The sequence below is a fragment of the Sinohyriopsis cumingii genome, chromosome 6 (genome assembly GCF_028554795.1).
Source record: "Sinohyriopsis cumingii isolate HCF-2022 chromosome 6, ASM2855479v2, whole genome shotgun sequence".
Taxonomy (NCBI): Eukaryota; Metazoa; Mollusca; class Bivalvia; order Unionida; family Unionidae; genus Sinohyriopsis; species Sinohyriopsis cumingii.
This window is the reverse complement of record NC_142966.1, coordinates 141,103,891-141,117,581: the sequence shown is the minus strand read 5'-3', so window position 1 is coordinate 141,117,581 and position 13,691 is coordinate 141,103,891. Positions and strand designations below refer to the sequence as shown.

The 13,691-nt window shown below is 34.0% G+C and overlaps 1 protein-coding gene across 4 annotated transcripts in view; it reads left to right on the top strand.

Moving 5' to 3' along the window:
• The window catches only part of LOC149798134 (coronin-7-like), a 96,299-nt gene that overhangs the window by 25,251 nt on the left and 57,357 nt on the right, over positions 1 to 13,691 (top strand). For all 4 annotated transcript variants that reach the window (XM_089963228.1, XM_089963225.1, XM_089963226.1 and 1 more), the window contains exons 4-7: positions 5,114 to 5,194; positions 6,431 to 6,501; positions 8,321 to 8,513; positions 10,545 to 10,669. In XM_089963228.1, the coding sequence (XP_089819354.1) occupies positions 5,114 to 5,194; positions 6,431 to 6,501; positions 8,321 to 8,513; positions 10,545 to 10,669 (470 nt within the window). The remainder of the gene's footprint in view (positions 1 to 5,113; positions 5,195 to 6,430; positions 6,502 to 8,320; positions 8,514 to 10,544; positions 10,670 to 13,691) is intronic.

Below are 13,691 nucleotides of genomic sequence, written 5' to 3'. Positions count from 1 at the left end.
ATAACAAAAACCTATGAAAAGATACACTTCTGCTCTTTTGATTTCAGTTGAATAATTTGAAGGACAATACAGTTGGCTTTTGTTATTGCTATCATTTTCACTACTTTGAATTGTCAATAAGATGGCTTCAGAACGTCTTATTAAAAAACATCTGGTGTCTGGGTACAGCATTCACAAAGAGACAGCGGCCTTTAGTAGCCATTGGGCTTGTGCTTTGCCTCCTTGGTCATGACGCAATACATATCACAGTTATGTGGTCACAGTATGATAGATATTATGATATTCATCATACAGTTGGCAGGTGATACAATATATATTGTCATACAAAGGTGATGATACATTATATAACATCATACAGGTGATAAAATACAAGGTGATGATACATTGTATACATTGTATAAAATCATACAGGTGATACAATACATATTGTGATACAAAGGTGATGATACATTGTATAAAATCATACATATTGTGATACAAAGGTGATGATACATTGTATAAAATCATGCAGGTGATACAATACATATTGTGATACAAAGGTGATGATACATTGTATAAAATCATTCCGGTGATAAATACATATTGTGATACAAAGGTGATGATACATTGTATAAAATCATACAGGTGATACAATACATATTGTGATACAAAGGTGATGATACATTGTATAAAATCATACAGGTGATACAATACATATTGTGATACAAAGGTGATGATACATTGTATAAAATCATACAGGCTCATTCTTATTTCTAGACACTAGCTATTAAAGATGATTCACTGACTACATATTCATGAAATTCTGCTGTCTAAATGTTTTCTGCAATGTTTGGAAAAAGCCTTGGTAAATTTTGTATCTTGGTGAGTTATAGTAATTACATTAAATATGGGGGCTGGGGTGCCCGAGTGATCTAAAGCACTTGCCTTAACAGAGCATCGACCTCTGTCTGCGTGGGTTCTAGTTTCAGGCTTGGCCAATATGGGTATGTAGGAAAGCTTGCTAGCAGCTTCCCATGATTATTCTGGGCTTTTCCTCCACCATACATGTATATACTAGCTGCAATGTGAGCCCATCATGTGCTGAGAAATGGTGTTAAAACCATAATAACCATCCAACCCTGGGTATGGGTTGGGGCATGATTTGGGTTTTATCCACCATTTTGGTCTTGTTTAAGATCAGAAGTTACTATTTATATTGACATAAAATTAAACAAATTGTCTGTTATACATGAATTTATAATGAAATACAAAAAAAAGGAAACGAACAGAAATGTTCAAAATATGATATATTTTTCATTTTGTATAGCAATTTCTGATAATGGATAATTCTGATTTTTGTCATGGGGTCATAGGAACCAGAGGCCGACCAAAACTAAATTTCTGGTTTCGGCCGAAAATGAAACCAGACCGAAAGTTATAATTGACTTTTGGCCGAAACCGAAGCTGAAACCGAAAGTTTAACTACACCTTCGGCCGAAACCAAAACCGAAAGATAAACCGAAGTTGCCGAACTCAAGATTAATTAAATAGGCCTGGGTCGTGATGCAATGCTACACTTCAACAACTGAGTAGGGTAACATGTTGCCAACGATCAGGGGTCCATGATGCACTTATCAATTCTCTGAACTGCAACGTGGTCATCAGGCCAGACCATTCTGCTCTCGACCATTGATGTCAAGGACAACTGCACAAAATTCGGTAAGGCATGTTTAGTCGCTTTCTCTTCCATCATCAATTTTTCGAGGCACGCTCTGCTCCGTCATTCATGGACCTCTTGAGATATGTATCATGGAGCTCCGTGTGGCAGCTGGCCAGATGACCTTTCAAGTCTGAAACTGTCTGAAATCTTGGTTTATTGCTGCCAAGTGATAACAGTTTGTTGCATTCTTTGCACTGCGCCTAGCTTGCATCAGAACCGATTTTTGTGATGTAATCCCACACTGCATTTTTCGACATTCTTTGCGGTGATTAACTAATCCGTTTATTATTAACTTCAGTTTTCTACTTCACACAGATTAACTCGCTACAGTAAAAATTTAACTAACTGAAATTATCAATACTGTCAGACTTCGAAATTTCTGTATTCAACACGTGAGTAGACTGAAATGCAACAGTGCCTAGAATTGCCTAACGCCGACTGACCGGCCGACAAGCAGAGTAATAGACGCAGCACTAGCATTGCATTCTGAAAGTTACAATAGCTCTTTGGCTGATGACCGAAAGTCAATATCAGTTTCGGCCGAAACCGAAAGCAAACCGAAAGCTAACTTTTTGGCTTCGGCCGAAACAGAAACTTTGCCGAAAGAGGCCATTTGCCAACTTTCGGCGCCAAAACCGAAACTGAAACTGAATTTCGGTCAGTCTCTAATAGGAACCAATAACTTCAGTGTCTGTCTGTCTGAGTTTATGTAACAGTCTAACACCTAGTGTCTAGCAGGTAGGATGATTGGAAAGAAAAAAGGATAGTACACCACTTCTTGCAGACAATGCATAAACTAATTTAGTTTTCTCTACATTAATTCATCTCGTTTGCAATATGTCATCATCAAATGCTTGTGTTATGATTCTTGGTCTTAAACTATGTAACAGAAAAAGTGAAACCAAGTAGTAAAATGAACAAATAATTTATTTTTCTAAGTCACAAAGTAGAAATTTAAGAGACACAGTATTGTGAATTAAATCCTAAATAATCCTAAATGTTCTATCACAAGTCCCAAATGTTTAAAATGGTCAGAATGAATTCTAATAGTATTGTATGTCCTGTTGTACCACAATGATACAATCCAGAATGTTTCTGAATGAATTCACAATAATCCCAAAGTAGTGTTTTAGTCCAAAAAGTCAAGAAGCACTTTGTAATCACCAATTAATAATTTAATAAATAATTCCTCTAAGCTTCTGTCAGAACACGACTTAAATGAATACACAGACTGATATTAAATGAGGAATGAATACTTGTTTACAAAGTCCACCTGTATATACCAATTTCACTTGACCTGAGACACAGTAGAATGATCTGTAAAATCTAATCATTTCTAATGGAAAATTCCATCCAGCTGTAAGCAAGGTTAGGCCTTGAACTTAAATTTTAGTAAACGTCTTGTTACTACTTACAAACTTGACAAAAGTCAGGTAGGCAAAACCTCGCAGCTGTCAAGCATAGAAAAACAATAAGCACACAATACTGATATGCATAATGCTACTACATTGAATTTCCACCAGACTCAAGGTAGAGTATGTTTCAGAATGTTACAGCAGTAGTACAGTGATCAATACTGAATTTCATATAATAGAATATCACAATGCTAATACATGTATGTATTGGTAAATTGTTTCACATCAAGTACCCGTTGGAGAGTCAATCTGCTGTCTGCAAATGTTGTGATATTTTTATTTGCATCAAACATTATTTATTTAGACCAAAAAATACTCCCACCTTGTATGTATAAACTTATGCATCTAAGAAGAAGAAAAAAGCAACAGAATAATGACCATAAGTACCAGAAAAGCCAGGGGCAAGACATTTTACATCTGTGCACCCACTTTTATATGAAAAAATAATATTAACATTCTAAACTCATTCTTTGTAATATAAAGGTCAGCTCAAGGGCATGGGACTTTGATTGCAACTGAAAACTTTAGTTGTTTGTCAGTTTAAAAAATGGCAGTGCTAAAAGTTATTTTGATGTTACTTGGTTGTTTTCTTAATGGTACTTTAAGCAACAAAGCCATTTGAAGTTATTACATGTGTCTACTGAGTTATACTGAGTTATTAAATAAGTTATACTGACTTACTGAGTTATACGGAGTTATTACATGTGTATACTGAGTTATACGGAGTTATTACATGTGTATACTGAGTTATACGGAGTTATTACATGTGTATACTGAGTAGTGACACAGCCAAAAAGGGAGAAGTGTTAAACAGATGCAAGTTCTTACTTGTGAATACTGAGTAATAAACAGCCTAAAATGGAGCAGTGTTTGACAGATACAAGTATTTAATGTGAATATGGAATATTCAAACAGCCTAAAATGGAGCAGTGTTTGACAGATACAAGTATTTAATGTGAATATGGAATATTCAAACAGCCAATAATGGAGCAGTGTTTGACAGATACAAGTATTTAATGTGAATATGGAATATTCAAACAGCCTAAAATGGAGCAGTGTTTGACAGATACAAGTATTTAATGTGAATATGGAATATTCAAACAGCCTAAAATGGAGTAGTGTTTGACAGATACAAGTATTTAATGTGAATATGGAATAGTTGAACAGCCAATAATGGAGCAATGTTAGATTCAAGTTATTAATGTGAATACTGTGTTGTTAGACAATTAGTGTGACAGATACAAGTTATTTTTCAAACAGCTAACAAATGAGCAGTATTAGACAGATACAAGTTATTACATAGGAATACTTAGTAGCAAAACAGCCAAAGGTAAAAGTTATCACGTGAATGCTGAGCAGTCAAACAATCAAAAAGGGACCAGTGTTAGAAAGCTGCATTATTACATGTGATTACTGAGTAGTCAGACAGTCAAAAAGGGTCAAATCTTGTACACATTTTTGATTGATTTCATTGATGATACACACTTATGCAGTGTTTATTCTACAACTAAACATTAAGTGGGGAAATGTCCTTTTGAAAATAAGAGGTGTGCTGAATATAGGATAGATTTGATACAGAAATGAAGGTTGGACTTGAAAATATCAAGTGTGATTGCAGAATGTTTTGGCTTGCATTTTTTTGAAAAATTGACATGAATCCAGTAATAATGTGTCAGAGAGAGAGACACACACACTCGTTATATAATGTTATGTAATAGGACTACATGAAGCAGATGGCAAGAAGAAAATGAATTTCATTTCTTTAAGATTGTTTTATCTACAACAAGAACAACAATAATGATGAAGATGATGATGATGATTATTTTTATTAATATCATCACCATCTTGATAAATACCATAATATGTTAAAATTATTATAATTGTTGTTATTTTATTTCTTATTTTTGAAAGTTGAAACGCATAAGCCAAGGATATGTATAGCATTTTTATCAATTTGAAAGCCTTGAAACTCTACATTTTACTTTTGTGTAATTACCAGGTGGTGGCACTTTGGGAATTTTACCTCTACAGACTACTGGAAAGATTGCACAAAGTTTACCACAGCTGAAGGCACATGCCGGTGAGTAATGGGCAGTTCATTCAGAATTATGTCCATATATTTTTATCATAGATGTATCCATTAGTTAGTGACACTTGGATGCAGTCAGATTCTGACCATAATGCTTATAAAGTTTCAAAGTCACTGAGAAATTGGTGTTATCATCCTTAATCATACTTGTACCCAGTTATACTTTTTGTTATGGCTATGGGTGCTTGTGCTAGCAATCATGAAAGATGATTAATTTAATTTGCAGCTGGTATTTGATTACAACTGCAATTTCAAATTTTGTGATTCAGATTGTTGAGACATATTGTTGTTCATTGATTTTCTTTGTAAAAAAAAAGTCACTTATCAATGCTGGTGTAATTTGTTGGGATCTGTTTTACAAATACAAAGACTTAGTTTCTTGAAGAAATAAACAAGATGTTGGTAATGGGTGGAAACTGTAGTTTAATGGTTGAAACATCTAGAATTAAATATTTCATAGTGAAACCCGTTGTTTTAGTTACAAAAAATGGTAAAGAAGTTCAACAAATTTCTTTAGGGTCAAATTTTAGAAAATTAAGCTCAAACATAAACTAAGGGACATAAACATGCAAAAGCTAACAAAACATTTGAAGAGATGTGTCTGTACTGGGAAAAATAAATCATTTAAAATTATATAAGCAGTTGACTATGTAGTTGTTGTATTATGTTTTTCTAATTCTCTACAGTTTATACCAGGCTGTATTAGGGTCTTCAGTTTAACTTATTTCATTGTAAAATGACCGCTCTGATAGCCTAGCGGTTAGAGTATCCATCTCGGATGCAGGAGGTTGCAGGTCTGAACCTCTGCCAAGTCATACCAAGAACTTATAAAAAGGTACTAACAGCTGCCACCCTAGGCGCTCAGCATTAAGAGGTTAGTGCTAGGACTGGTCGGCCTGGTGTCAGGATAATGTGAGTGGGTGGAACATCATGCTACATGTCTGTGGCATGATGCCCCAGTGCTAGACATCACTATAAACTGCCACATTGCAGACATTGTAGCGATATGACTAAAAAATTGCTAAAGCTATGTTAAAAATCCAAATCACACACACCCACTCATTATACTATGATTTCATTTAGTTTTAAGTAAGTTTAAATTAGGCTGTGGACACTTGTCTAAACAACAGCATAAAAAATATGACCACTGTTGCTTTTATGTGATGCTCATTATATTTCGTTAATTTAAAATATAAGAACTTGCAATGATTATTCCTATTCTTTCAGATTTTGTGACTGGCTTGGAGTTTTCTCCCCTTGATGATGGTGTCCTTGCAACATGTTCAGCTGATAATACAGTGAGTAGTAGAGGAATGAAATTAGTACAAACATATTATTATGAAAGTTTTCTTTACTCATAGTAACAGTAAAAAATATTTTATTCAAGTGTCACTGACACCATAACTCTATGGACAATATTACCTGCTTCAGCATCCCTTTGTGATGTATTCCCATTAGATTACATTTTGAGATATTTTTCACCCAGTGTAGACACTTTTGTCTGTTATGTCAAATCAGTTTTCTGCTATTATCTTCAAAATAAAAAAGGTGAATAAATCTGTGTAGTCAGCAAATTAAGTGGTTACTACAATTTCATATGTTAAACAAGGGGCCCTGAGTGGCCGAGTGGTCTAAAGCGCTCTCCGTTATGGATCACTGCCATCTCACCTCGGTTTGTGTGGGTTCAAGCCTCAGATTCAGCCAATGTGGGTATGTGAGAAAGCTTGCCAGTAGCTTCTAGTGGGTCGGTGGTTCTTTCCAGGGTTTTTCCGGGTTCTTCCTCCACCATTAATACTGGCCTCCATGTATAGCCTATTGTGTGCTGAAAAATGGTGTTAAAGCCTACAACAACAACAACATATATTAAACAAAATGTAAAGGAATAATAAGTTAAAAATGAGCTGTTTTAATTTCAGCAACCTAGTGAGTGATAGAAAATGGATTGTTGTACTGATGTTTCTATTAATTCCTGCCTTAGTATGCTTTGCAGTGCATACAACAGTGCATTAAGCTCTAGTCCGTTTGTGATTTTTTTGTTTTTTGCCAAGGATAGATCTGGACTAGTACTGGGTTATAGCAGTAAATTAATTATGCAGAGTTTAAAGAAAGACTCTATTTTATTTGTAGGGAGTCACAGTAGCTCATTTGCTAGTGCATTGGATTCATAATCAAAGAGTCAAAGGTTCAATGCCTGTCAGAACCAGGCTGGATCAGCTTCCCTGGTGTGTCCTTATGGACTTGATACAGCCAATATTGTGTTAAAAATGCCATTAAAACTGACAAAAATCTTTTCATTTGCAAGAAATATACCGTCAGACTAAAACTTATTAAAATAATGTGGGGAATACAGAGCTATAACAAGGTTCATTTTGCAATATAATCTTCGAACAGTTGAAGGCAGTCATGAGTGGAAAAATTAATGTATTGTTTTGCCTTTTCTAAACACAGAAAATTTCCATTCTCCACATCAAAATACTGTGACATTTGAAGTTTTATGAAAGAAAGGACTGGTATATACAAGGGTTAAATGAGCTTGTTATTTTCTCTCTGTCTGTGGGGGGTGGCCAGACATCAGACATTTGAATAGACACCCGATTGTTGGTCATTTTCTTGCCTAATTGTTTTGACAAGTGGATTTGGTGTTACACCTGGAAAGATCAACCAGCCACCAAAATGTAATGGCCATAATGTATAGCCTATTATGTGCAGAAAAATAACATTAAACCCATAATGATAACCAACTTTCACCAATTTAAACAAGCTTATGGCCATAACAGTTGGTATGGCTTGATACATCAATACTGGCATGAGCAGCTTTGTCCAGGGCACAGGCTGGGTTAGTGATTTTTGAAGCCCCACCGTATCATGTAAATTAATGGATAAAACCAGGTCATGGACCGAATCTGATCTGCAGGCTGTCTTTTGTCCACACTTGCATTTATGTGTCTCTAACATATTTTTTTTTAGTAGAATTTTCTGTGGATGCCAAGATACAGGGGTATAATTTATGTAGTCAGTGACATTTTATAATCAGTGTCTAATTTTTGTCAGATAACATTACTGCATATGTGAGGTTTTTTCTTCATTTGATTGCTAGCAATTTCATTAAAAATGCAGATTAAAGTGTGGCAGCTACCAGAGGAGGTAACCATGGAAAATATTACAGGGATACATGCCACAGCAAGTTTCCCTGTTCAAGAGAGAAGAGTGGAGATAGTTAACTGGAACCCTGTAGCCAATGGAATACTTGCTGCTGCTGTCAGTAACTCTGTCAAAGTCCTCAATGTAGAAACTGCTACAGAAAATATTGGTATGTACCTGATTATCCTTTTTGTGAATGATAGAATCCCCATTTTTTGGTAATTTAAAACTGAATCGTACACTTAAAGGATGCTGGACCCTTATGTTTAGGTAAGATTAATTTATTTTCTAGACAGAATAAGGCTAAGTTGGCACAAGGGAGGAGAAGATAAAGCTAAAAATAGTCTCTTTCAACATATGTTTGTGCATCAGATAATTAAAATATTTGTGGAATTCTACTAATTTAAAAAATTGTAAAAATGTTAAAAATTTCTTCTGATTTTGCTTCATTGTAATCTTATAAGATGTTAGGAAAAAATTTATAAAATGTTGAAACAAGGTTTCACTTAAAAATCTGCAACAGTTTCATAGTTGTTGTTGTTGTTGTGGAGTTTAACGCCATTTTTTAGCACACGATAGGCTATGCATGGCGGCCAGTATTAATGGTGGAGGAAGAACCCGAGAAAATCCCAGGAAGAACCACTGACCCATGAGAAGCTACTGGCAAGCTTTCTCACATACCCACATTGGCCGAATCCTAGACTTGAACCCATGCAGATAGAGGTGAGATGGCAGTGATCCATAACAAAGAGCGCTTTAGACCACTCGGCCACTTGGGGCCCCCAGTTTCATAGTAGAAGTCCTCTCTTGATAGGTGTTAGGATGAAATATTCAATAAAAATAAATAATTTTATTAGTAATGAATTAAGATGTTTCTTGTCAGTCTTAATTCACTTCCTGAGGAACTTAACAAATTCATTTTTACTCAGTTCTTTAAAGGCTTATTATCAAATTAGCACCAAATTGATTACAATGTACAAAACTTCTTTTTCTAACTTTCCGTCTTCCTGTTTGAAGGGACAATTGACACAAAAGACAACAGCTAACTTTGAATATTGATGCATTGTATTAAAATAAATAAGGGTCATGGGAATCATGTGAAATCAAGGCAATGCAAACTGAACTTCACGTTTGGGGTATATTTAGGTGAAAGGACAGATTTGAGGGTGACTATTTTATCAGAATTGCCTTAGCATGGACATTGCGTGTGTGCATGCATGCATGCCACTGCATATTGATATAGCCTTTCATTACATGTGTGTGTTTCTTCACAATTTAGAAAAATATCTGGATGCTTTGGTCTAGTTTTACATAGACTTGCAGTCATCAAAATTATCAGCTGGTATTTACATGTGGGTTTTTAGTCTGAAAAGGACATACCATGGTCTGAATTCAGGTTTGTTTATATCGGCAACAAGCAATAATGATTTATTCTTGGTAACCATCATGCATAGAAGTATAGTGTGCATAAGAACATCTACTCAGACATTTGGCTTACCTTCTGGCCCTGGTAAAATATAGAATGGTACTATAGTATATTTCTGATTACTTCTAACCCTGGTACAAAATGGAATGGTCCTCTAATGTATTTCTGATTCCTTCTGACCCAGTGATACAAGATGGAATGGTACCCTAATGTATTTCTGATACCTTCTGACCCTGGTAAAAAATGGAATGGTTCTATAGTGTATTACTGAGTATCAATCCCTGATTATTGTTGCTGGGTATAGAGATATGTCCCGATTTGGTTTCATTGGATATGCAAATTTATCTTCATTTTTAAATAAAGTTTGATCCATACAATTATATTACAAACCTTATTGAGAAATGTATTTTGTGTGACTCTAATTCAACATATTCTAGCAATTTAATATTTATATCACTGAAAATGAATTCTGATGGACTGATTTCAGCTGCATATGTGATTAAGTTATATGAATGTGGAAAGAATCTGTCACATTTTTAAAAATGTTAATATTAGTTTTTATGATGGTGGAAGCAAATCTGTGGTGAATTTAACATAAAATTTAATTTATACGATAAAGATCCATAACATTTTAATATTACCACAAGTGTAACAGAAATAGTGTCAGAAATGATGTCATGAATAATGTTTTGAGGATGTTATTAAAGGCAAGAACCTTGAATTTTTCGTACTGTTTCCAGTTGTAAATTTGATGTATTCTAACACTAATTTCAGTCCTATCAGATCATGGGGACCAGATTCAAGGTATCAGTTGGCGTGATAATGGAGTGACCCTGGCATCTATATGCAAAGATAAAAAACTTCGAATATTAGACCCTCGGTCATGTTCAGTTTGCCAGGTTAGTTTTTTAGAATCTATTGTAGGAGCTTTTATTTATACTTGTGGATGTTTGTTTCATAAGCTTAGTATCCTTTTTACAGTTTCTAAACTGTGATATATAATGAATAAGGCACACATGGAAATGACTAGAATTTAAAAGTAACCTTCTTACAGTTTCTAAACTGTGATATATAATGAATAAGGTACACTTGGAAACGAATAAAATTTAAAACCTTCTTACAGTTTCTAAACTGTGAAATATAATGAATAAGGTACAAATGGAAACGAATAAAATTTAAAACCTTCTTACAGTTTCTAAACTGTTCTAAACTGTGATATATAATGAATAAGGTACACATAGAAATGACTAGAATTAAAAAGTAAACTTCTTACAGTTTCTAAACTGTGATATATAATGAATAAAGTACACATGGAAACGACTAGAATTTAAAAGTAACCTTCTTACAGTTTCTAAACTGTGATATATAATGAATAAGGTACAAATGGAAACGAATATGTCACTTGCATAGTTTCACAGTCATTTTAATCTTCAAAAACATCCTATGAGCATTTTCGTGGTGGTACATCTGGTTTCATTGTTGATTTTATTTTCATCATTTGCATACATATTGAAGTAGGGAGCATTATCATGAAAATCCCAGGGATATTTTTTAAAAAAATTATACATTCCACAAAGATGTATCTTACAGATTTACTCTGGTCATAATAACAGGCAAATAAAGTACAGCCATTGAAACAGATGCAAATAAAGTGAGGTACAGCATGCATATTGTATAACTGACAGCTGTTCAGTAGCCCTATATGGGGAAAGGTTTTTAATTGTTTTAATTAAAATGCTTTTGTTTTTGTTATTTTAAATATGCTTAGAAATTTTGACAACATTGCAGCTTTAGTAAAAGCTCATGGAACACTCATTGAATCTGTATAGCGGACTTACACTTTCTAAAAATATATATTAAGGGAATCATATAGCAGACATGTCATAGTGACGTATACTGTTGGTTAATTTTGTGTTTAAAAACCCACACTTTAATTAATGTATTTAGTATTATAAATTTGTTCATGAAGTCATCCATGTGTGTGTCCATCAAGTAGTTGTCCTTCTAAACTTGAAACATGTCTACTTAAATAAGGGGAGATAATCCTATTTTCATTGCATGTGTCCATGTTCCAATTCATACACCTATCCATCAATTGATTGTCCTTGTAACTTGAACTGTATCTACAATAATTAAGGGGAAAAAATATTTGGTGCTGCATTTTATTAGGATTTAGTTAATGAAAGTTTCATTTGCTTGATGTAACCCTGTTGAAGGGGTCAAAGTCACATTGTCATATGTAGTATGAAATCTTCCTTGTAATCTAGGCTTCTGCACAAATTGAGGGAGTGTGATCATATTTTATATTTAAATCTTCCTTGTAATATAAGCTCCTACACTAATTGATGGAATGTGATTATATAGTTGGATCACATTTTATATTTAAATCTTCCTTGTAATCTAGGTTCCTACAAAGAGTGAGGGAGTCCTATCATATTGTAGATTTAAATCTTCCATACAAGCTGAACGTCTACACAGAAGATGTGTGATCATATTTTATGTTGAGATATTGTAATCTAAACTTTTACACGAATTGAAGGAGGCTCAGCTCTTTAGAATGGCTTCCAATCTTTTAGTTTTCATTTCACCTGACCAAAAGGCCAAGTGAGCTTGTAGTATGTTCCTGTATCCATCATGCATGGTTTGTCTACATTTACTATTTTAAAGTTTTAAAAAGACACTGAACAAATTTCAACTAAATTTGGCAGAAAGCATCCTGTCATGAAGGGCTTTTAAGCTGTGCATGTAATGCTGATCTCTTATCATATATGGCCACATTACTAAAAATAAAAAATAATAAAAAACTTAAAATGACTTCTTTATTTAAAAAAAAACAAGTAAATGAATTTGACCAAATTTAATAGCTCACATTCTGGCATAAATGTATACATATAATCCTGATCTACTATCACAATTTGAAATCTGTTACTGAAAAAAAGAAAATCTTTCGAATGATCTTTGCTTTAGTAACATGAAATAGAATTTGAGCAAATTGGATTGAAAGCTATCAAATATGGCAGCAGTTACTACAAGCGAAGATGGCTTTTCAGAAACCACTCAACAGAATTTGACCAGGAGCTTTCATGTTACACAAATGATTCTAATTTGCCTTTCAGTCTAGCAACTGTTACTTACAACAACAACAAAAGTCTAAATTGACTTCTCATAATTTATTCTACTGAATTTTACCAAGCTTGACAGAATTCTAGCATGAAGGGCTTATGGTTTGTACAAATGTGGTTGCCATTACAAAAAATATTTAAATTTTTATATATAAAAAAATCATTTTTGTTTAAAAGCACTTGACAGAATTTGCCCATTTTTGACAGAAGGCAACCTGGCATGAATTACATCATTCAGCCTTATACAAATTATGCTGACCTGAAATCAAATATCTGGTTTTAATTTAAAAGTAACATTTTTAATGACTTCTAATTAACCACTCAACCGAATTTGACTAAATTGAACAGATATAGATCTGGCATGAGGGATATTGATTTTATACGGATTGATGCCAATTGACCATAATGGCTGCCATAACTATAATATAAAAAAAAATCGACACACTTATTAAAGTTCACTCAAAATAATGTGCACAAATTTGGCAGAAAGCATCCTGGCTTGAAGAGCTTTCAAGTGATGCTGCTCTGCTGTCTAATATGGACACCATTTCAAAAAACAAAAAACTTTTAAACAGGTTTATTCTTAAAACTGCTGAATAAAATTGACCAGATTTAACAGAAAGCATCCTGACATGAAGGGCTTTCACCTTTTTACAAATGATGCATATATGGCATCAAATTAGCCTGCCATAACAGAAATCCTCAAGAATGTAACCAAAATATGCCAGACTGCATTCTGTCATGGAGTGTCTCAAAAATTGATGCTGATATGCCATCAAATATCGGCTGAGGTACAAAA